This window comes from Mollisia scopiformis (assembly GCF_001500285.1).
Source record: "Mollisia scopiformis unplaced genomic scaffold LY89scaffold_25, whole genome shotgun sequence".
Taxonomy (NCBI): Eukaryota; Fungi; Ascomycota; class Leotiomycetes; order Helotiales; family Mollisiaceae; genus Mollisia; species Mollisia scopiformis.
In genome coordinates this window covers 756,557-777,013 of record NW_017263605.1, presented here as the reverse complement: position 1 = coordinate 777,013, position 20,457 = coordinate 756,557, and the positions used below count along the sequence as shown (strand labels likewise).

Here is a 20,457-nt window from a genome sequence, read left to right as displayed (position 1 = left end):
AAGTTGATAGTAAGTTGAGAAAGAAGGAGGTGGGTGGAGAGCGGAACGAATTCAAATGGGGAAGGGTTCTCAGCGCCTCGAGAACATTTGATATTAGGTAACCTTGTGTTGTCCACTAGTCCAAGTACTAGCCCGATTAGGAGATGTCGGCATACCTTATATATCTCATTATGCGTTCGTCTTGAAGACTCCATTGGAATTGTGTTTGAAACTAGACGAAAATTATTCAGCTCTCCTTACTTTTCTCCACCAACAAGACACACGCTGTATAGCCTTCAGATCCCAACCACTGAATAAATTGAACCAACTTGAATACTGTGCAGCTTTCAGCTTGCCTTCCAGACAGACTAACCATTGCCGCTCTTCAACAACACGTCTATGCTCTTGTTTCAATCCTTGAAGCCCCGTACCGCCCTCCTCCAAGACAGTTTAGAAAGCCTTAGACATCTCCATCACCTTTTTCCCGCCAGTTTCAACTGAACACTCGCAATTATCCGCATTGGCACGAGCGATCCTGCAATTACATTCTCTTAATCATCAATATGGTTTTGGGATTTGGGCCTAACTTTCAATGTAATTACGACCTCTAGCCTTCTACTCGACGACGAGGCTACATCGTCACTTAGCCCTGAAACTGAATCCACCACACACAGTATCATTCACCAGTAGCTGTCGCAGGAAGGTCACACCGTTACTGCTATCACACATAGATTGGGTGGGGTATTGACAGCATGGGAGGCGGCGAGGCTACAATTGTCTTACTTTCAAATAGCATGGCGGATAGAATTGGCGCCGTTGAGGAGTTTTGGAAATAAGGAGTAGTGATCATACACTGCATTCTGGCGAGTAGATCACCAAGAGCTTCCCTGGAAACTGTTGAGCAAGTATAGAAGCTGTGAGCATCAGATGTGATAGTCAAGATGGCAAACGGTGCAAATGTCAATTGAAACCTTGATGAAGGAGAGTTTGCATCTATACCGATGCGAGAGATATGTCTACCTTGAAAGAGATATCGTATAGAGAACAGGCTCACTTCATTTGATTAATCCCTCCTCTAGACGAGGAACCCTAAGATATTTGCTTCATCTACTCATTACAAAGAACATCATCAAACCGAGCAAAAAGCTCTTCCTCACAACTCTTTCCCAGAACTAGCTCTGTTCTATTCTTACAGGATTCCCATTACACCGAAAAACCTCCACTTACACCTGCCCAAAGAACCCTCAAAACAACGGTTCATAATTATCCTCAAAAGTAGCAAGAATCTCCTCATCATGCTCATGTATCTCCTCCACCAAACTCTCATGCTCAATAACCACGAATCCATACCCGATTTCCCCCTCATACATCCTCGGACGTTCAGCACCCATCGGCAAATTCCCAAAACGCGACGTAGTCTTACCATGCGTTTTGAACGCACATTCAAAGTAGTAATTACCTTCCTCAATCTGCAATTCCGTGACCACTTCATTATTTCTTTTCAAGACGAGCCTAGGATCCGTCCACCCTTTGAGGATCTGGCGGTAATCGAAGGTGGTGATAAGTGTGTACGGGTACACCTCATCCATGTGGACTCGGATCAGAGGCTCGAAGTGGAATTTCTTCCAGAGTTCGTAGAGCGTTTTGCTTGTTGCGCCGAGGATTCGCTGGGTCGCGGGAGGGAGGTGCTGAAAGAGCATTGCTTGGACCTCGACGGGTAGCGTTTGGAGGGGGCCGGTTGGTGTTGCTGATCTGTTTGTTAGTCATCGTGCATTTTGAGGGATCGTGGAGGAGTTACGTCGTTTGAAAAGCGTCATTGCCATTTTGTCTTTCTTGCTGACCTCTTGTAGCTTGTACTGTTGCTCGTCCATTTCGGACTTTTGCTCCATCTTCGCGTTACGCGTCTGGGTTGTTGTTTGAAGGAGATGTTGGTGATTGGCGTGTGGCGATGATTCTGCACGGAATTAACAAGGTCTTTGTCAAGAAGGTGAGTGTTTGGTAAGCGGCGAGGGATTTGTGCTAATGGGGAAAAGAATCATATACAAGATTAGCGCGCATACGACAGCTTTGAATTAAGATTATTAGCGCGACGTGTGGCCACTAGAGCTCAAATGAAGAGTCTCGTTTGACTATCGATAAGCACTACATTTAGATGTTCACTTCGGAGAATAGTAAAGAAGTGCAAATAGAGTTAGGCCGGCGAGGTCTCTAGTGTCCTGGCTGAGAATCTCTGCCATTTTTGCAATTAGGAAGATGGCAATTCAACAATTTGCCAGATACCCGGGCTTAGGCTCACTGAAGCAGAAGACCACATGAAGTCATGATGTATGATTGCGAGCTCAACATATCTGATGAAACAAACGTACTCCTTCAATACAATCCCAACTCCTCACAAACTACAAACAGCAAACATAAAAGCAGATATCCAACGGAGAGTAACTCCACCCATCCTACAAATCACTACTAAACTCCCCCACCCCATCGACCTCCTCCCCCTCAGACAAGAACCCCAATCCACTATCATACCTCCTCCTCTTCTTTCCCTTATTACTCCCCCTCCTCGCTAACCCCCCATCAAACATGCCCCCACTCCTCCTCACTACTCCACCACTCATCGGCGTAATCAGTCCTCCCTTCACAGGACTACTACTCTCCGCCGTTGGGCCACCCGCCGTTGTCATTGGATACCCCATAATATCCAACATTGCCTTAACCGCCACCTGTCCCTTCTCCCTCTCAGCCCTAAGCTCAAAATTTAAGCCATGATTCTCGTTCCTCAGCGTCAGGATCGTAGCATGTGCGTTCTTTAACGCTGAGTTTATCTTCTCGATCTCCGCTCGTAGGCCGGAGACTTTTGCGTCTCTCAATGCAAGTGCTGAGCCGTGCGCGTGTTCGCGGTCCGTGGCTGCGGTTTTGAGGTCCACGATCGAGATCCCGAGTTCGGCGATGCGGATGTCTTTTTCTGCTTCGCCAGCAGTGTGTGAGGATGTCAGGTCGTCGAGCTGTTGTTGGACTTGTGCGGCTGCTTGGAGAGCGGTGCTGAGACGACGCTGGAGCTCGACTGTGATTGCGTCTTTGCTTTCGCTGTCTTCTACCAAACCTTCGCTTCGCATAACCTCGTGCTGGAGTCTCTGTTCCAGTTCCGAGATCTCGGAGTGGAGACCTTCTTCCTTGAGGACGTTTTCGCGCTCAATGCGTTCGATTAGATCTTCGAGGCCTTTGACTTCAGTTCTATAGCCGTCTAGGGCTTCGCGGAGCCGTTCGTTGTCAACGTCTTTGTCTTTGCTTTCTTCGCGGAGAGAGCTGACGACTTGGTCGGCGAGTTTGAGTTGGTCTCTGAGGTCGTCCATTGCATCGACTCTGGTGCCGAGTTGTTGTCGAAGGAGGACTTCCTGCTCGTGATATTGGTCTATGGCTTCGTCGCCTTCCTTCACCTTTTGGGTGAGGACCTTGACTCTGTCGACCAGCATCCCGAGTAATTTGTCGTTCTCGAAACCAAAGGACGTCTCGCCAGGAGAGAGATACTCGAGATCGAGACGGGCTTGGCGGAATTGGCTGGAGATGAGCTGAATGGTCTCATATGGTGTGGAATTGCCAAATCCGAGACTTGAGATCTCGGTTGAGAGCGCGGAGAAGGTAGTTTGGTGTTCGAGGGATGCGGATTGGGAGAGTGCGAGAGTAGTGAGCACACGGTCAAGTGCCGCATCGAAGGTAGTGTGGTCTGGGTCTTGGCTGGCATCATGAGAGACAGAGACGGATCTGGAGAGGAAATCTCCTAGTTTGGCTGTCAAGCGGTCTTGGTGGTCAGTGTTGAATGCAATTGCGGAATTCAGCTTGTCGATCTCTTCTTGGAGAGATTTAAGCTGAGCTTTCAATTGCTGATTCTCAGGATCAGAAATCGGAAGGGAAGCCTGGATTCCAGCACTGACTGAAGAGGTTGATCGGCAGGGAGTATTTGGTAGTGTAGAAGGCGGTGAGGGAAATGAAGTATTAAGTCTCGCAGGTGTAGTCATGATCTCATCATTCATCGTAAAGTCATCATCATAATTCGTGATCATGTTATCGTCATCATCGTCGTCGTCAAAGTTATTGTCGTAAGGATCCCTGGCAGCCATGTCCCAATCCACATCATCGGGTTCCTCAGATTCTCGACGATGTAGTTGGGCCTTGAGGTCCTGGATCTCTTGTTCTAATTCTTGGACTTTAGTACTGAGCGTATCGCTCGTGGCGAAAGAGCCTCCAGATTCTCCTTCCAATTGGCTGGCGATGTCATGCTCATCTCGCATGCTCTGAACTTCCAGATCCTTGGCGGCTAATTCCTCTCGTAGTCTGGCGACTTCCGACTTTCGTTCTCTGGCGTCGTGTCTCTTTTCCCATTCAATTACGTTTATCTCCTCACTCAATCTGTGTCTTCGAAGTCGTCGCTTGACTCGGCCGTCCAGTACTTGTCTCAGAGGTGCGAATTGCAATGTCCCGGATATCGGCGTGGTATCATATTCGGCTCGATTTGACAACGTCGATGGCGTAGAATGTCGTCTTGTGGTGGGGATAGAAGAGATTGATGCTCGACGTATGAATGGAGTCAAACCAGAAGAGGCTGACTCAAGCTGTATCTCTGGTCCTGGATCGGAGAATCGTACACGTTTCTTGACTCGTTTTGGTGTAGATGGCGGGGTCAAGATGCTATGTCGAATGGTGGTCTGCGAAGTATCTCCTAATCGTGCAGGTGGTCCAACACTGCTTCGCCTCGACCTTCGAATGGCGATCGGTTGTTCGTCGTTGGTGACGTTAGAAAAATGATCGAGCTCTGCCATGGTGAAATATATAGCGGGGTAAATCCGTGTTATCGATATATCATACAAACAAATTGAAGAGAGTCACAATTCTCCCAACACTTGTCGGTGATATGAATGAATGAAGAAGTGAAGTATGACGACAAGTTGAGTAAAACAAGAAATTGTCCCTTGACGCGAGGACGAAAAAGCGAGGTCCTGGTCCAGTAAACATGGATGGGAAGCTTTGTTTACTTTCTTCCCAACACGGTTACGCGACCTCTACGGTGACCGCATTGCGGCCACAGATCTGAGCTGGCGAGTGAGAATGGTTGGATGAGAGCGCGACAACACAAAACTCATTGACTCAGAGTGGAACCGCGACGGTGATCTTTGAATTCAACAAGGAGCACATGTGGAGTGAGGTAAGGAAGCGTCCAGACTTTTGGGCTTACCGTACGGTACCTGCATTGTGGATGTTGTCATTTTGCGCGCCCAACTTAACCTTCAGTCCTGCCACCCGACCGTGGAGAGCTTGGAGAGCAAAAGAAACATGGAGAAGTCTCCAGGAAGGATGCAAAACTCTGCAAACGAAGCTCAATTGAATTGTTCTTCGATGATGGAGAGTATGTTCGAGACAAGTGATCTCTCAATCGAGAAATTCGTACGTTCTGCCTTAGGCCTAAAGCTATACCAGTCACGTGCCTGGTTTCTCATGGAAGACTTGGGTATCTGACTACTGCGGTTGAGGAACTTGATCAAGCGTAGGTTTGGACTGCAGTCATATGTCAAATAACTTCTACTTGTTTGTGATAGCAAATTGAAGACAGCCCCAGTCATGTGATTGCGCCAGCAGCTATCCCAAAACCAGCTTCATAACTCCATGAGTTATGACGAAAGCCCCTTGGCTATTACTGAATAGTTTCCTAGTTGAGTAAAATATGTAGAAAGTGTTTTTGATCAACAATGGCATCAAATGGGATGTCGTGGCAATCGTTGAAGGATGTGTTGTTGCACGCGAGTTACCTAGGTAGCTTTGCTCTGGTAAATGTAACTTGCAATTCACCTTTACAGATTGATTTAAGCTTAAATTTAGCGGATTGTACGCTAAGAAGTCGGCCGTACAATCGCGCTTCCGAGAGCCTGATATAATTTTCTCGATCGCAAGTTCAGCCTTTCCCATCCAACCTGCGCAACGCAACATTCATCCTTTGACTACAACTCGTTAAGCTACCTTTGCAACACCGCAGTACAAGATACAGCAAAATATACATTGTCTCGCGTAACGCAATCATTTGCAATGGCCAAGACAACGTCTCCCGCGATGTCTCAACAAACATCCCCAAGCACTTCCGCTCGCAGCGCTTCGCCTTCAACCAGCGGCGCGTCTGTTGGCATTACCAAGAACCAAGGAAGCAAGTCGCCACAAGGTATGTTTACAATGTACTGTCGCGCAACAATCGCTAATCCATCGCAAAGGCAAAGCTTTCTTGAAGACTACAGCCCGAAAGCTCAAGTTGATCTTCAAGGTTGGAAGCACTTCCGCCAAGACCAAGAAGGTTGTGGAAGAGTCCGGCAACGAGAGCGAGGACACCGAAGACACTGCCGTAGAGAGCAAGGCTGCGCAACATGAAGCTTCGATCAACAATGATGACGAAGTCGTCTCTGCCAATGTCCCTCAAGCTGCGCAAGAGTCCGGCAACTGGAAGAAGGCCACCAACGAGACCATTTCCGAGAACAAGGCTACTGAAGAGGCTGCTTCCGTCAACAACAATAATGACCAGGCTGCCGCCACCCATGTCGCTGAAGCTACCATCAACCAAGCAGAGGCTGATGTAACCATCATCGCACACAAGCATACCACCAAGGCTACCATCCACCAAGTAGAGGTCGATGACATTGTGGCCGCAACCCAAGATACCGCCGAAGCTGCCATGAACCAACTTAAGGCTTTCAGAGATACCATCGCAAGAAATAAGGCTGCTGAGGTTGCCGAAAACTCCGAGGTGCCTGGCTCAAAGAACGATATTCGCCAAGCCGTCGCAGCTGTCGAAGTCCCTTCGCAAACATCTGGCTCAGCTTCCCCAGAAACTTCCGCATCTTCTCCCGCTCTGACCGATGTTGACGCAGAAGGCTCCGTCGACGGAAACTTCGAGCTGGAGTTGCTCGAGACCGCCGACGAGCTGGCAGCCGAAGCCGAGCTCGAGGCTTACCATGAAGTTTGGCGCAAGACTCCCCATGGTACATAATTCCCCAGTTTAATCGTGATTGGTGCTAACATAACATCAGGTACCAACGAGAGTGCTGTGGGCACGAAGTTCGCGGAGAACGTCTTGAATCTCATCTTCGAGAATCTCGGACCTGCTTCCCAACGACTCTTCGGCGCTACATGCAAGGGTGTATACGACGTGTACAAGAAGAAATTTTACGATAAGGCTATCACCGTCAGCTGGCGCGAGGATAAATTCCAAGGCCGCAACAGTGGTACCAAGGCATACAAGGAGATCATCCTCGATTGGACCCTTCCACCCTATCTCTACACAGTCGGCAACGATATGAAGGAGAATGAAGCGGTGCGCGCAGCCTACTTCCCATTGATCCTAAAGAAGCTTGACGAGGACCAGAAGGCACAGGAGAAATACGCCGTTCTTGCAAAGCAGAGACAGGAGAGAGAATTGGTTGAGGCTGAGCATGCTGAGGCCAAGAGAATCGCAGCTGCTGCCAAGAAGGAGAGAGCTCAGGCTAAGAAGGATGCTAAGGCAGCTGCTTCTGGAGGTGTTGTTGCTTCCAAGGTCAAGAAGCCTCGGGGTGGGGCCAGAGGTGGAAAGAAGAATAAGAAGACCGCCAAGGGCCAGGTGATCTACAATGTCATCAAGTCGGCCAAGGTTGTCGAAGAGCTGCAGGCAATCGAAGCATCCAGTGCTATCGAGGTACCCAAGGCAGTCGAGGAACCAAAGGCTGTCGAGAAGTCAAAGTCTATCGAATCACCAAAGGCACTTGAGGCTCCAAAGGTTGAGGCTCCAAAGGTTGAGAAGAGCGTTGAGCCTGCCTCCCAAGTTGTTCAAGCTTCGCCTGAGAATAAGAGAAAGCGCGCCGACGATCCAGATAACGAGGTCGATGGCAGCGCCAAGAAGGTTAAGGTTCAACATATCGTTGAGCCTGTTGATGATACTCTCAATAACAACGAGAAGAAGAGTGCAGATGGATCCGAGAAGAAGAATGTCAAGATTCGCAAGAAAGTTACATTCGAGGAGGTTAACTCGGCCGGCAACTCTGAAGATGCTACCAAGAGCGCTGAGCCAGTCCCATCACCCAATTCGGCGTCGAAGAGAAAGCGTGTCGAGGAGGATGTTGCTGAAGTTACCGAGAGCAATAAGGAGGACACAACAAAGCGAAAGATGGCTAAGACCAAGGGAGCAGAGTTCACTGCGGAGAAGGAAGTAAGCACCACTGCTCCCACCACGGGCACCAAGAAGGGAAAGGAGATTGAGGGTGTCAAGGGTGCTGAGTCAAAGAAGAGCAAGATCGCCATCGCCAATGTGGGTAAAGTCTTCCAACAATTGGAGGCAATTTCTACGAAGGATGCTAGAGTTCTGGAGACCGAGAAGGAGCAGGAGGTTGTCATGTCCGAGAAGCCAAAGGTCAAGAAGAGTGCGAAAGAGTCAGCACGTATCAAGTCCTATGTTGCTTACATCAAGTATTGAGTGGATGCAGGAGATTTGTGGATTTCTTGTTGGAGTAGGATCGCCGTCATAGACTCGTCAGCAGCAGATAGTAACTTTTGACCTCATTTGCCTTGGTGTTTTTGAATTTGTGATATGGTTATATGTGATCCTACTTTTTTAACTTCTTCACAAACGCACATTCATCATGGTAGGTACCTCAAACTTGCAAACTCCGATAACATTAGATCCAAGTTACGCTACTTCCTTCATACCCAAGAATGATTCGCCCCTCTATTCCCAATACATATTGCACGCTAGTAGTCGTTTCGGTCATCTAGGTCACCTGGCATAGCCGAAAGAGAATATCCTATATCTCAACATCTTCTTCCACTATTCAACACCAAACATTTCCATTTCAGACAAATTCTCTCGATTATGGCAATGAGAACTACCCGAATTCCTTTGGACAGAGATCACATCATCGAAATGAGCGATGCGCCCAACGACAAGGAGGCAGCCGAGGAAGTTGAGAAGCCTGATGAAGTTGAACAAGCCATCATTATGCGCCGTACAGAAGGATTCCATAATGTGTGGGGAGTAGGGCTGACTATGATTATAGCAAAGCAAACAGGCCAACTTCTTACTAAGATTCCCACAGACATGCTCTGCGGCGTTTTCGATCAGCTTGGCCCTCTCGGACGACGAATCTTCGGCGCAACCTGCTTAAAGCTTCACGATATCTACAACATCAGATTCAGCCCTCAAGAACGTAAGGAAACACTTGCTAGAAACGGATCGAAGTGGGAGTGCCGCGGCGATGAGATCGTGATAGGCTTCACGAGGGACCTGGACGATATTCCGGAATTCTCACCTTGGTACGCCACGACAAATCTTGGCTGGCTTGACTGGACAGCTGACCTGGAGGATTACATCATGTCCAACTGTACGAGTCTTGGTGAATATGTGCAGCTTCTTAGAGAATTTGGTGAGAATGTCAAGAGAGTCGGATGGAGGCGTTCCGAACGGAATCGGTGGTTTGGAACTGAGCAAGAATGCGCATTCTATTATCAGCAAGGCAAATTCGACGTCCAATTTGAGATCGAGGAGATTGAGGAGTAAGTGAGAAAGCAAGTGATTAAGGCATTGGCCGGAATGGAAGTGGATTGAGAGAACCTGTATCGTAATTGCGAGTAAGAGTGGCGCGGGAAAAGGAAATCTCTCTACGCTCTCTTTTTTGATAAATCTTTTTGCCTTCTGGTCGTCTAGTGAGATGTGTGGGCTATGTATTAGGTTTATTTGAGATATGTTCTCTCATTCACTGTATATCTGCATGCGGATCTGGATATTGTATTCCAAATATTGTTCCAATTACTCCGCTAATCCCTTCCGGAGAAAATGAAGCGAGAAATTGATGTTAGCGGCATTGACGCAGGCTAAGACTTGTATTTTAATCTTTGCGCCTCCACCACATAGCTTCGACCTCGACACAACCTATCCAGTGTTAACTTGACTCAACATATTGCCAAGACTCGACTCCGCAAATCATTTTCGATAGCCAATCCTAACATTACCCTCCAACGACAATAAGAACCGGTGCTCCACCTAAGCTACAGCAAAAGAGAGCGAGTCAGACGCGCGGAGAAAGATGACGGAAGAAAAAGATACCAATGTCTTCACACCTAGACGTACAAAATTCTTGTTTGATGCAATTAATTCAAGGCTAATGGTTGAATAGCACCAATTGTAGAGCAAAAAAGTCTACTTCTCAAGAAGCTGCCCGCAGAGATGTTGAGTCAAATTTGCGATCACCTTGGCCCAGCCGGACAACGACTTCTAGGCGCAACCTGCTTGACACTTTACCAAGTTTTCAAGCAAAAGTACAAGACGGACGAGAGTTACATACGGTTCGAGTACACGAATTGGGAAGGAATACTCATTGTCAGCGGTCGGGATATGCTGGGTTTCACATGGTCGGCAGCTTATGAGAAGATTATGGTGGATTGGATGAGTCCCAAGGATTCTGCGGCGAGAAGCATCAGAGATCGCAGGGAATTCTGTAGAACCATGAGAAGACAATTGGAATGGTTTGATGAAAACGATATTCAAGCGCATTCCTGGCGTAAAGGCAAAGTCATCATTGAGTCTTGAGAGATAGGGAAACTTTGGTCGCCTTTTGATGCCATGCATGTATGGAGAAACATTGCACTGCAAGCATCTGTTTCCGTTTCCAGCTTCAGGAGCTCACAGTTAAGTGCTGATTTGTGTACTTGAATCAAAGACCTTCCATCTGATTTCTACCTGAGAAGCTTACCGTGAATGATAACTCCATTATTAAAGCCCTTCTTTTTCTCTTAGCCTCGTCGTAGAGCGATCGTCATCCAGCCCTTGGACTGAAGCGACTTTACAGCCTTGTTGGAATGATTGTATGCGAAAGTCCGAGCCTCTGAAATCTGCCTTTGATACCCTTTATTGGCATCTTTTAGCAGCGTCCTTGGGTAGGTAGGATGCTTTTTGGGCATAAAATATCACTAATCGTACTAGTCTAACTACAAAAATCAATGTTATTGCGATCTATAGCATAATAGTTCTATCGAGTTATATACAAATATAAACAAACTTATGGTTAATTCACCCGAAATATATGTCTATGTCTACCCTAACAAATGACGGATTCTGTAAATTCATAACCATCACTAGTCTCAACGGACAATTCTTGTCGGACACGCTAAAACTGTCTGTCATTGAGAACGCTGTCTTTTCTCGCCTACTTAAGTTGAGCATGAAATCTTGTCTCCCTTAAGTTCGCCTCCCACAACTCTTTCAACTCGGAGCAACAACAACGAACCCAAAACATCTCAAGCTTCGTCCAACAGTACGAAGTTGTATTGAATGTCACGATGTCAACATCTACCTCATCCGCGGAGTGCTCACCCGTTGATGATTTTGTGCTCAATGCTGCCATCTGCGCCACTTCTGAGTATTCTGACCCTGAGGAGATTGAGGAGGTTTCTCATGAGCCAGAAAGACGTGTGTATCAGTTCTTCAGAAGCTTATCTCGGTCATCAATACTACCAACTGTTAAAGGTATTCAGACCGGCTCCCTCGTCATCACATTGCCAGTTGAACTCCACCGTCAGATCATCGGACCTCTAGGACCAGCTGGCCAGCCGATTTCAGGCACCACCTCCCTTAAACTCTACGCTATCTTCAAGGAGTACTACTTCGCAAATTACTCTCCTCGATTTGTCACAACGAGCCCGCAGCTCTTCGGAACATCGAGCGCATCGGTCACAATCATGAAATTGCCTTCAAGCAATCGCAACACCAAGCGTAACAGAGGTACCATCACATCCATCGACTTGAAGTTGACCAAAAGCTAATACTCACACAGCGAAGCAACTCAGTTCCCTGATCAACAAGCTGCCGAATGAGCTCCTCCTGCAAATTTTCAAAGACTTGAAGCCCGTAAGCCAACGAATGCTCGGTTTAACCTCGATCACTCTCTACAAGCTTTACAAGGAGGACTTCTTCCAGGAGAAAATTTATATAAGCTTCACGGAACTCCGTGGAACCCCACAGTACAGCAACATACTCTTCGGGTGGCTGTTTCCTGACACCGGAGTTACGAGTCTAGAGATCGCATGGGGTAGGATCATATGGGATGAACGGACCCGGATACTGAAATGTCCTCCTTCGGAGGATTCCCCGCACAAAAAATTTCCTCTTCCTCTTCGTATGCAACATGTTGTGCTTGATGACGACCTGGAGAAGATATGATGGGATTGGTGGTGGTATTCTTGCGAACGTCTTCAGGATGCATGGGACTGGTTTGCCGTTGTGGCTGCAGGTGCTAATTAGGGGTGGATTGGAGCTCGGAGTATTGGTAGTACCTTAATTGACACTTTTCTGCCTTGAGACCTCTTCATTCCCTATTTGCGCTTCTTGATACGAAATAAAATACCATGCATGACAGCTTTGGGCTCTCCGGCTGCTCATCTTACTCCGAATTCCTGACACCCACTTTCAATTTGACCAGTGCTGGTCTATCTCCCCATCTACCCAGCATTGAGAAGATAAACAATACTCTGCCACACAGACCCTGCAGTCCATACCCTTCTTGTCTTGCTTACACCACAGAAAAACCTTCTCTAGCGGTTCCCCCGACAACTGCATTTCAATGTCCTGGATTCTGCGGGACATTGGCAAAGTCGGTACTTCAAAATCGGCTGGCAGTGGGGAGCTAGACAGAGAGAAGTCATCATCAGTCTCAATCTTTTCATAGAAATCACCCTCTTCGAGCTCTATGACTTTCCGACTAACCCGTGCCGTAATCGAGGCATCCCATATTCCTTCCCGGTGGTAGGTGACTTCCAACAATCGAACGGCGTGAAGTCTTATCCGGTGGACCCGACACTTAACAGCGATGTAGTAGAGAGGTGCCATCCAGCCTATGTCCATGATCGATCTGGCATTAACCAAGTTGATTGGTAAAGGATCAACAACATTGTCAGGAGAGTCCATTGTGACAATCCATAAGTCAAGCAAGTGTTGGAGCAAGCAGACAAACTTATCAGTATGCAAGTCATATACCGACTCATCGTCCGGGAAGAGGCATGTATTGGCCATGATGGTTGCCATGGCGTGGTACATGAGCTGTAAGAGGCGCGCCTTCTCTAAGTCATTTGAGACGTGCGTCTTCATGGATTTCCACCATTCATTGTATGTAGCTACCCAGTGGTCCAGATCTTTCTGAATTCGTTGCTGATATTCGAGCAGATCGACAACTTCGGAGGGGCATGTTCCCGCAGCATTGGAATCTTGAGCTTTCTCGGTCAAGTAGAAAATGCGGTTCATAATCCTATCCATATCTCGCCATGCATCTTTGAGAGATTTGAAGATGGAGGCTGAGCCAATTTCCTCGGGTCGGAATAGGGAGCAGGGTCTTGGATATGGTAGCTTGAATAGCTCAACCTGGAGGCAAAACCTAGCAAATACCTCGACAATCCAGTCATCAATGGCTTCGCGAGAAGGCTTAACGATGGTTTTCTCGTCCTTCCCGTACGAAAGCCATTCGGTCTCTTCGAGAAGCTTCAATCCATTCTGGAGATGTATCTGTCCAGCTGAGAAGTACCCCCTAAGAAAGTCCAAGGATATAAACACGATACAGACGATAAGGACAACTCGAAACGTGGCTTTGTCTTTGGCTTGGAAATGGGGACGAAGATAGCTGATGGCCTCGACATAATGCTGCAGGGTAAATTGCTCCATTTGCTCGTCGGGAATGCTATTGGTCTGATCTTTGAGCATGACCCCTCTTCTATGCAAAGACCCCAATGCAAGCACGGCGTGCAGGACGGCGGGCTCGGAAATGCTCGCCTGCATGAGAAGCGTACCCCAAAAGTCGGAGATGAATGATCCTGGTAGCTTGTTTGCAGTACGGCATTTGAACCAATCAAAGCATTCTTTCTCGTCTATCGTGGCAATGAGAATAGAGAGACACTTCGGCACAGGGCTGTTGGTTTTCGTAGCCTTGGTACTTGAAAGTGCAGAGTGGCTATGTCTCTCAACGGAAACATTGCCCCCACCTCCCCAAATTCCGTAGCCGCCACATACACGCCCAGCCGTTACGCAACGGCGGCAGACAGGAAATGTCTCGTCACATTTGACTTTGCGAGTCCTGATGTGCACCGGATAAGCTTTTCTTCTCTGTAAGAAGGTGTATGTAATTTACCTGCATGTGTTGCAACCAGACTTCACCTTGGCTTTACCCTGGCGAGATTTGTTATGCAACGTGCTGATCTGCATATCGATTTAGCCCATGGCAGCATGCGAAAGTTGTCAATGTCGTTTCGCATATGATGTGATGTCGGTCAGAAGTTGGTGGTCGCCATAAGGAAGTGAGATGTGGCACAGCAGCCGGGACAAAGTGGAGCCGCTAGCAGGCTCGGAAACTCTGGATGTTCATTGGTTGACTTCAACATTGGCTTACAACAACTTCTCGTCCGATATTCCTAGAATCCCCCGAATTTGAAGAACACACCATCAGTGGAGATACCGGAGATAAGTTGAGTAAGTGATTCTCAAAATAGTAGCCTCAGAGGCAACAACGGGGTTCTTCACGGATGGTGAAAGATCCTATGTCCGTGATAAATGCTATGCTATGTATCTGTAGACCATTTAGATCTATTCCATCTCTCTCTTGCTTTCTCTTTTTCGAAATCTATTCATCAATCCCTCCATCTACGACCGCTTTAGACAATGTCTCCCAAAATGCCTCTTCGCCAAATGGGAAGAAATGGCCCTTTGGTCCCCGCTCTAGGTTTCGGCTTGATGAATCTGTCTCACTTAGTTTATGGCGCTGTTCCAAGCGATGAAGAACGGTTCAAGATCCTTGACTATGCTGTTGAGCATGGAGCAACTTTCTGGGACACCTCTGAGTGAGTTTCCATCTACACCCATGCAGCATACTATGTTCTTAGTCTCTATGGAGATGGTGAAGAGCTCTTGGGAAAGTGGTTCAAACGAACAGGGAAACGAGATCAGATCTTCCTTGCAAACAAGTTCGGGTTCGTCAAAGGGAGCAAGACCTTGGCAGTTAACACATCTGGTGCTTATTGTAAGGAGGCATGTGCAGAAAGTCTGAAGCAGCTTGGCATTGAGTCGATTGATCTCTGTGAGTTAATTTCTCCGGATTTTGTGTTACTCGTAGAAGTCTTGAATCGCAATGTAGTGTTGTCTCGAGTGATTACTGAATGTCGTCTGAAGACTATGTGCACAATGCCAACCCGGAAACCCCCATTGAGGAGGCTATGAGAGCTCTGTCAGAATTGAAAGCGTAAGTTCATCACTAATTAGATAAAGAGTCATCACACAAAGCTGATTGGTCTACTTTAGTGACGGTAAGATAAAATACATCGGGCTGTCAGCTATTACATCCGCCACACTTCGTCGTGCATACAAAATTGCACCTGTCACCGCAGTACAGCCAGAATATTCTCCATTTACTCGCGAGATCGAAGGTCCTGCTGGCACGAATCTACTCGATACCTGCCGCGACCTTGGAATTGCTGTTGTATGCGCGGCACCACTCGGTCGAGGATTACTCACTACCACGTTCAGCAAGGGCGAAGCTGTCGGTGACAGCAGCGACGCACGTCCCAAGCGCATGCCACGCTTTCTAGAAAGTAATAGAGAGCACAATCTCAATATTGTCACCCATTTCAAAGCTTTGGCAGACAAGAAGGGCTGCACAATCTCCCAGCTTGCGTTGGCATGGCGTTTGAAACAAGGCGATGATATTTTCCCCATTCCTGGCACTAAGCAGCTTAAGAATTTGAAAGAGAATTTGGAGACTCTCGATATTAATCTCACTGATGAGGAGGAAGCCGAGATCAGAGCCTTTGTCGAGAGTTCGGAGATGGCTGGTGGTTTAGCTCCTCCACAGTACGAAGCCTATCTGTTACGAGACACTAAGGAGGAAGCAGCATGAGTGATCATAGTGGCCGCAATTCATAGCAGGAAATAGCAAATTCTCAATTTTTGAATGGTTCTGGTATGAGAATTATATCCTTCTTGTAGCGCTTCTAAACTCTCTCTATTCGAGGCTCAGAGCTTAACAGACCCAGCTAAGGTGTCACTTTTTTTCAACCTTGCTTGCCTGGTGTGCGTTGATCTCTAAAACCACAGCACACAGGCCTTTTCAACTACTGACACTTCGTGTTATCCAGGGTTAGTACAAGCCACCAGATGATCAGACTAGATGTTTGTAGTTGGCTCATGAGTATCTTTAACCTCTACCTAAGCGCTAGACCCTCTTATAAAATCGCCTTCCTCGTGCTCCTAGATCACCCCCATAAAACTTGCATTGCATTGCATTTACCACCAACATCAACCCTCGAGCAAGAACACGTTTTCTACAACTTCAACAACGTCACCAAGCTTACCAAAATGGCCTCCTCAATTCCTGTCTCCGTTGATGCTATCAAAATAAACGCCTTGATCACGTTGGCAGATGCGCAAATGCAAGCATCCAAAACCAAGAAGCAATGAGGTAAGCTCATCCTAGTATTATACAAGATCACGGGTAGCAGCTAAGAAGAACAAAGCTGAGCAGAAAGGTTCCCTTCCAAAACTCCCAGTCGAGCTTATCCTCGAAATCTTCCAATATCTCGGCCCAGGTACTCAAAGATTGCTCGGCGCAACATGCATCTCCATGTATCAAGCTTGGAAATCTGACTTCTATGGCCAGCAAGACCATAAGGGGGAAGAAAAGGGTATCATCGTTGATGCTGCTGAGCTCCGAGGTTAGCTGGAGAACTCCGGCTGCTTCAATACGTATCAACTGACCCTTGCTGGTACACTTCAGTATCAGGATATCATGGCCGCTTGGTTGGCTCCTTCGGATATTGGCAAAGGTGAAACTCCAGAATATGCTTTCCAGCATCGAAGAGACTGGTTATTCGATGCCATAAGTGGCGGACCGTACATGATCGTTAGAGGACCTTGGCAGGAGATGACATATCCAGGAGCCAAAGCAGCTCTTTTGCGGTTCGGCTATCGCTATATATCCACCTTGATCTGTGAGCGTGAAGCATTGGCATGCTGCAGACAAGGAGGAAGCTGAAAGGTAAGAAGCTGGACTCAGCATTGGAACTTAGGGCAACTGTTAGTAGAGATTGGCTGGTGTACAGACATCGTGGCTGATAGCACTTAAAATAACTTGTCTCCACATGCATCAACCTCCTATCACTAAAAATAGTTAAAAATTGTTCGCGAGTTGCCAAGATGTGATTCTTGAAGAAGTCTCACTGACCAAATGATGGATGTCCGTCATGCGTGCTAGACTATGGCCATTGACGAACCTTTCCCCAGGTGTATACACTAAAATTCACTGATGATGGTGTGACGTCGGTCAATCTTTAGCGACTCTGTGGTTTCCTCCAAATACAGATCCAGCGCGCTTTAGACAAAGAAGAGACATGAACCTTTGAACCTCAACCTTTCTATAATTCGAAACTTCAAATACTTCCTTGTCCATCTTCTTCAAGGGGACACCGTGAGTGAACCCCAACCAGTGCCGGCAGGTACCTCTGAAGACAACACGAGCCGTCCACATCAGATAAAATGGGCAACTCAACTTCCAAGACGGCACCGCGAGATGAAACTCGACTTCAATTGGGGAATGTGTCAGCAGGCATTGCGGGTGGTACCGGTAAGTCTGGTGATGGGCATTGGGGTAGCGACGGGAAAGTGGAGCGAGGTAAGTTGAATCATCACTGAAGATATGTAAATAAGCTGATCAGTTTCCTGACCAGTTGTCCAAACCGGCCAGCTTCTCGATCTCCCTACAGAAATTCACCTTCATATATTCGAAAATGCATCACCTATCACTCGTCGACTGCTTGGAGCCACATGCCTTGCCTTCTACAGGATCTACAAGCAGGATTACTACGAGACAGAAATCGTTATCAACGTCCTCGACATCTTCCACGACCCATTGTCCCAAACCTGGGCACCTCTGATCGGAACACTCGAATATCGAAGAATCCTGTCTAACTGGGCAATAGCTCCTAAGATCGGTCCTCTTATGCCAGGCTGCAACCAGCTGCTGATTGAAACGGAGGTTGATCAGTACGCTTACAAGGTGAAGCAATTACTGGCAAAAAGGCACCACAACTACCGATTTGCCGATGAAAGAGGTGTGACAAGAGTTGTGACTCCCACTCTGGACTTTGTGTCTTTGGCTGGTGGAAGCGCGATTATTGAGATGCATTAGAGGAACTTGGAGACAAAGTCCACGGGAGCGGGCAGAATGGTGGACCGCTGTTCTCAATTGTCTTGTATTTATTAGGGTGTTTTGTCTAAGTACTATTCCGGCAATAGTCTTCCACTGATATGGAACCTTGCATTCTGCCCACCAGTTTATGGCTTGAATCGTAGCCTGTGAGAAAATGGCCTAACCCGATTGGAAGCTCTATAAATAAGCGAACATCTGTTTTACTTTCTAGGTACCAGGTATACAGTTCAACATGACAATATTTGCAACAAACATTCGCAAACTCAACAAATTCTCAGCAATCAACCATCAATATGGCAGGATTGAATGACGAACAAGAGGTTAGAGGCGGCGATCTGGTCATATCACCAGCAACAGCTTCCAAAGAATCTTCTCTCGAAGAAAGAGGTACGGATACAGCCCATTCTTGGTTGCAGGCTAATTAATGCTTTATCTAGCCAGGCAGATAGCTGCCCTGGTCTAGATGCTTCCGGCGGAGCTTCATCGGAAGATTTTCGATATCCTCGGCCATGCTACACGTAGATTGCTTGCCGCCACATGTATCCGATTCCGCAGCATATACAAAACATGGTACTACGAGAAGAATATCATCATCACCAGCTCCGAAGTATGGGGTCTCCCTGATAGCACTGCTTCGTATCGACAAATCCTACACAATTGGATGACTTTCGCGTGTGCAACGGGAAACGACTCCCAGGACACAAGTTTCCTTCTACTCACCCTGGGGGCATCGAAACTGACATATCACCACTGCCAAAACAATCCAGGATCACTCCAAAAACATCTTGGGACGCGACTTGGAGGCGGAGGCGATCGAAGCAAGGGATTTCTGGAGATCGGTTAGGACGTCACCGTCGTTCACTGAGGAGAAAGACTCGGATTAGATGGCGAGAGAGCAAAGTTGGGAAAATAGCATTATAGCACGACTCCAGTACCAGTACATATGAATGTATTTTTTCACTGTCTCTTCAATCTTGGAAAACTGTGCTATCATAGCGGTGGAAACATTTGAAAGTGTGACGTGACTTTCAAACATTGCCAATCGAAGAGTTCCTTAGCGTGCACCGCATGAAACTAGGTCTTCGCAATACTAGCGTGAGTTTGCTGTCTATATAAGTAGACTATCCAACCCAAGATTCCGCCTTTCCATAACACAAGAAACCTTTTTCCTTTGTCCGTTCAGAGCATAGCTTGAGCGTCAAACTGCAATCCGCAACCACAGACTTCTCAGCACTCCTTCCCCATGGCCGAGAGTCAATCTGCGCTGCTCGCGCTGATCCCTGGTACGAGCAGCAGCGCCGTCCAGCCAAGTCAAGACAAGAAAGCTCGAGGTATTGCAATCATACACTTCTATATCAACATTAACTAACTTGATCCTAAGTCGAACAGATGAGCTTACGTATCAAACATCTTCCAATCGAAATGCTGCTAGCGATCATCGACTATCTTGGTCCAGCCACATGCCGACTTCTCGCCGCCACCTGCACCACCTTTCGAGACATTTACCAGGCTCATTACAAGACCGAAGGAGGCATTGTTGTCTTTGGATCCGAAACATACCCACTGGGAGCCACCCAAGCATACCTCCAGATCATGTTCAACTGGGTTGATTATTCGGGATATATCTCACATGGAGACCGGATGCAGAAAACCCCCTGGAGATAAAGATGACATTGCACACCATTGTTGTATCATGTGCGGCTAAATATCAAAGAAGAATTAAATGCGGGCCGGTAGCCCGGCTATCAGTCCGCGAACAGGAAGAGCAAGCTCTGAGACGTGGACATCCAGATAGGCAGAGGAGAATCGCGCTTATTTTAGAGTACTAAATGCTGTGCAAAGATGAATCTTACTGGCTGGTGCTGTGTTGAGCGTGAAGCACGGAATATAGCATAGAGTCTACTTAGAGCAATTGAATTTTTCCATGAATCAAATATTGATGATCTGTGCAATTGCAATTCACAAGAAACGTGTTCCAGCAACCAATGCGATCAGTTAAGACGTTCGTCATTCTCCTATCAATGGTTACCGTGATAAATCTACCTTGGATATCAGGATGCCAGCATTTTCACGAAGAACATTACCTAGGAAGGGAACTGTGAGTAAGTCGGGGAGGGGGGGATAATTCCACACGTTTTTCATGCTTCACAAGCGGTCGAAGTATCACAGTGGAAGCAAAGTAGCTGTTCCCGAAGAAGTGACAACCTAACATCGTGTATGATTCGAACATGCATGTAATCTGGTG

At 47.3% G+C, this 20,457-nt stretch overlaps 10 protein-coding genes across 10 annotated transcripts; 7 read left to right on the top strand and 3 right to left on the bottom strand.

The window, feature by feature from the left end:
• Positions 1-1,036: 1,036 nt before the first annotated feature.
• On the bottom strand, positions 1,037-1,868 carry LY89DRAFT_759822 (uncharacterized protein; the record flags this gene model as incomplete). The annotated part of the gene is made up of 2 exons (XM_018221481.1): positions 1,037-1,726; positions 1,778-1,868. 2 exons carry the CDS (start codon positions 1,866-1,868, stop codon positions 1,224-1,226), a joined length of 594 nt encoding a protein of 197 aa, XP_018065245.1. The 3' UTR covers positions 1,037-1,223.
• Positions 1,869-2,429: 561 nt separating this feature from the next.
• LY89DRAFT_655723 (uncharacterized protein) lies at positions 2,430-4,953 on the bottom strand (the record flags this gene model as incomplete). The annotated part of the gene is made up of 2 exons (XM_018212354.1): positions 2,904-4,953; positions 2,430-2,810 (listed from the first exon to the last, which is right to left on the bottom strand). The coding sequence occupies exons 1-2, from the start codon at positions 4,791-4,793 to the stop codon at positions 2,430-2,432; spliced, it is 2,271 nt and encodes a 756-aa protein (XP_018065244.1). The 5' UTR covers positions 4,794-4,953.
• Positions 4,954-6,075: 1,122 nt separating this feature from the next.
• On the top strand, positions 6,076-8,455 carry LY89DRAFT_739870 (uncharacterized protein; the record flags this gene model as incomplete). The annotated part of the gene is made up of 3 exons (XM_018220520.1): positions 6,076-6,181; positions 6,231-6,992; positions 7,041-8,455. The coding sequence occupies 3 exons, from the start codon at positions 6,076-6,078 to the stop codon at positions 8,453-8,455; spliced, it is 2,283 nt and encodes a 760-aa protein (XP_018065243.1).
• A 396-nt stretch (positions 8,456-8,851) lies between these two features.
• Positions 8,852-9,535, top strand: LY89DRAFT_674989 (uncharacterized protein; the record flags this gene model as incomplete). Its single annotated transcript, XM_018213479.1, has 1 exon — positions 8,852-9,535. One exon carries the CDS (start codon positions 8,852-8,854, stop codon positions 9,533-9,535), a length of 684 nt encoding a protein of 227 aa, XP_018065242.1.
• A 526-nt stretch (positions 9,536-10,061) lies between these two features.
• On the top strand, positions 10,062-10,564 carry LY89DRAFT_739868 (uncharacterized protein; the record flags this gene model as incomplete). The annotated part of the gene is made up of 2 exons (XM_018220519.1): positions 10,062-10,101; positions 10,152-10,564. 2 exons carry the CDS (start codon positions 10,062-10,064, stop codon positions 10,562-10,564), a joined length of 453 nt encoding a protein of 150 aa, XP_018065241.1.
• A 749-nt stretch (positions 10,565-11,313) lies between these two features.
• On the top strand, positions 11,314-12,193 carry LY89DRAFT_674987 (uncharacterized protein; the record flags this gene model as incomplete). The annotated part of the gene is made up of 3 exons (XM_018213478.1): positions 11,314-11,443; positions 11,501-11,755; positions 11,808-12,193. 3 exons carry the CDS (start codon positions 11,314-11,316, stop codon positions 12,191-12,193), a joined length of 771 nt encoding a protein of 256 aa, XP_018065240.1.
• A 246-nt stretch (positions 12,194-12,439) lies between these two features.
• Positions 12,440-14,221, bottom strand: LY89DRAFT_596132 (uncharacterized protein; the record flags this gene model as incomplete). Its single annotated transcript, XM_018209900.1, has 2 exons — positions 12,440-14,093; positions 14,148-14,221. 2 exons carry the CDS (start codon positions 14,219-14,221, stop codon positions 12,440-12,442), a joined length of 1,728 nt encoding a protein of 575 aa, XP_018065239.1.
• A 465-nt stretch (positions 14,222-14,686) lies between these two features.
• On the top strand, positions 14,687-15,905 carry LY89DRAFT_759809 (putative aldo-keto reductase; the record flags this gene model as incomplete). The annotated part of the gene is made up of 4 exons (XM_018221480.1): positions 14,687-14,853; positions 14,896-15,089; positions 15,182-15,251; positions 15,311-15,905. 4 exons carry the CDS (start codon positions 14,687-14,689, stop codon positions 15,903-15,905), a joined length of 1,026 nt encoding a protein of 341 aa, XP_018065238.1.
• Positions 15,906-17,539: 1,634 nt separating this feature from the next.
• LY89DRAFT_739864 (uncharacterized protein) lies at positions 17,540-18,191 on the top strand (the record flags this gene model as incomplete). The annotated part of the gene is made up of 2 exons (XM_018220518.1): positions 17,540-17,675; positions 17,731-18,191. 2 exons carry the CDS (start codon positions 17,540-17,542, stop codon positions 18,189-18,191), a joined length of 597 nt encoding a protein of 198 aa, XP_018065237.1.
• A 1,264-nt stretch (positions 18,192-19,455) lies between these two features.
• LY89DRAFT_739862 (uncharacterized protein) lies at positions 19,456-19,877 on the top strand (the record flags this gene model as incomplete). The annotated part of the gene is made up of 2 exons (XM_018220517.1): positions 19,456-19,543; positions 19,594-19,877. The coding sequence occupies 2 exons, from the start codon at positions 19,456-19,458 to the stop codon at positions 19,875-19,877; spliced, it is 372 nt and encodes a 123-aa protein (XP_018065236.1).
• Positions 19,878-20,457: the final 580 nt, after the last annotated feature.